Below are 946 nucleotides of genomic sequence, written 5' to 3'. Positions count from 1 at the left end.
GATGGATGAGATCTGCTGTGGTGTCTGAGCATTACACAGGACATATCACACTCTCCCCCAACACAATGAGGAATTCTGCCTGATTCACACCACAAACCACCTTTGACTGGGAGAGGAGTGGAGAGGAGCTGCCCAGTTTCAGGCTACCACTTCAACCCTGCCTTGATGATAACGGAGAAACAGGGTGCAGTGGATGAGGAGGTTCCACACAGTGAAAGCCCAGTTGTGAGTACACAGGTGAAAAGCAAGCACATGGTCACATACAAATGTAACTTTCACCACCTCTGAGGAAAGCCAGCACCAAAAACAATACTTACCCATGTAAGGAACAAAACTGTGCTACTGCTGCTGCAAGCCTGGGCACAGGCTGTAGAGGGTCACCAAAATGGCCTGCAGCACTTTGCCAGTCCATTGTAACAGGTACCCTTGGGTCTCTTAAACATGGGACACAACAGGAATGAACATTTGCCTTTGGTCTTCCGACACATAACAGTGTCTGATGCTGTAACTGAGAAAAAAAAAAGCCAGTAAGTAAGCATCTTTCTTTGGATTTGTACACGCGAAGAAAGCCTGTCCAAATGTTTGCAACAGATTGACCTGCAGATGGCATGTGGCATCCCAGGGAGAGCATCAACTTGCTGTTGAGTTTTGCTGTCATGTCTGAAACCATTCATGGGTTCTACAAACTTTGCTGTTCTCCCACTTAGCACTGATGAAGGGGCTAACTGGAGCTTGACTACTCTGTGCCAGGCAGACAGGTTCAATGCCAAGTATCACATCAGCTGTGCACATATCTCAAGTTCCTTCCTTGTTTACAGAATCACTCCCTGTTTCCCAAACACAAAAACACCCATTAGTTGTATTTACACTTACCTGCAGCAGCCTGGGACACCACAGGGAAAAGAAGAACCAGTAGCAAGAGTATCTTCATAGTTTTCATTGACAT

General features: G+C 46.4%; 1 protein-coding gene across 1 annotated transcript; it reads right to left on the bottom strand.

The window, feature by feature from the left end:
* Positions 1-377: 377 nt before the first annotated feature.
* On the bottom strand, positions 378-946 carry DEFB1 (defensin beta 1). Its single transcript, XM_061989596.1, has 2 exons — positions 874-946; positions 378-508 (listed from the first exon to the last, which is right to left on the bottom strand). The coding sequence occupies exons 1-2, from the start codon at positions 944-946 to the stop codon at positions 378-380; spliced, it is 204 nt and encodes a 67-aa protein (XP_061845580.1).

This window comes from Colius striatus, chromosome 2, assembly GCF_028858725.1.
Source record: "Colius striatus isolate bColStr4 chromosome 2, bColStr4.1.hap1, whole genome shotgun sequence".
NCBI lineage: Eukaryota > Metazoa > Chordata > Aves > Coliiformes > Coliidae > Colius > Colius striatus.
This window is presented reverse-complemented; position numbering and strand designations above follow the sequence as displayed.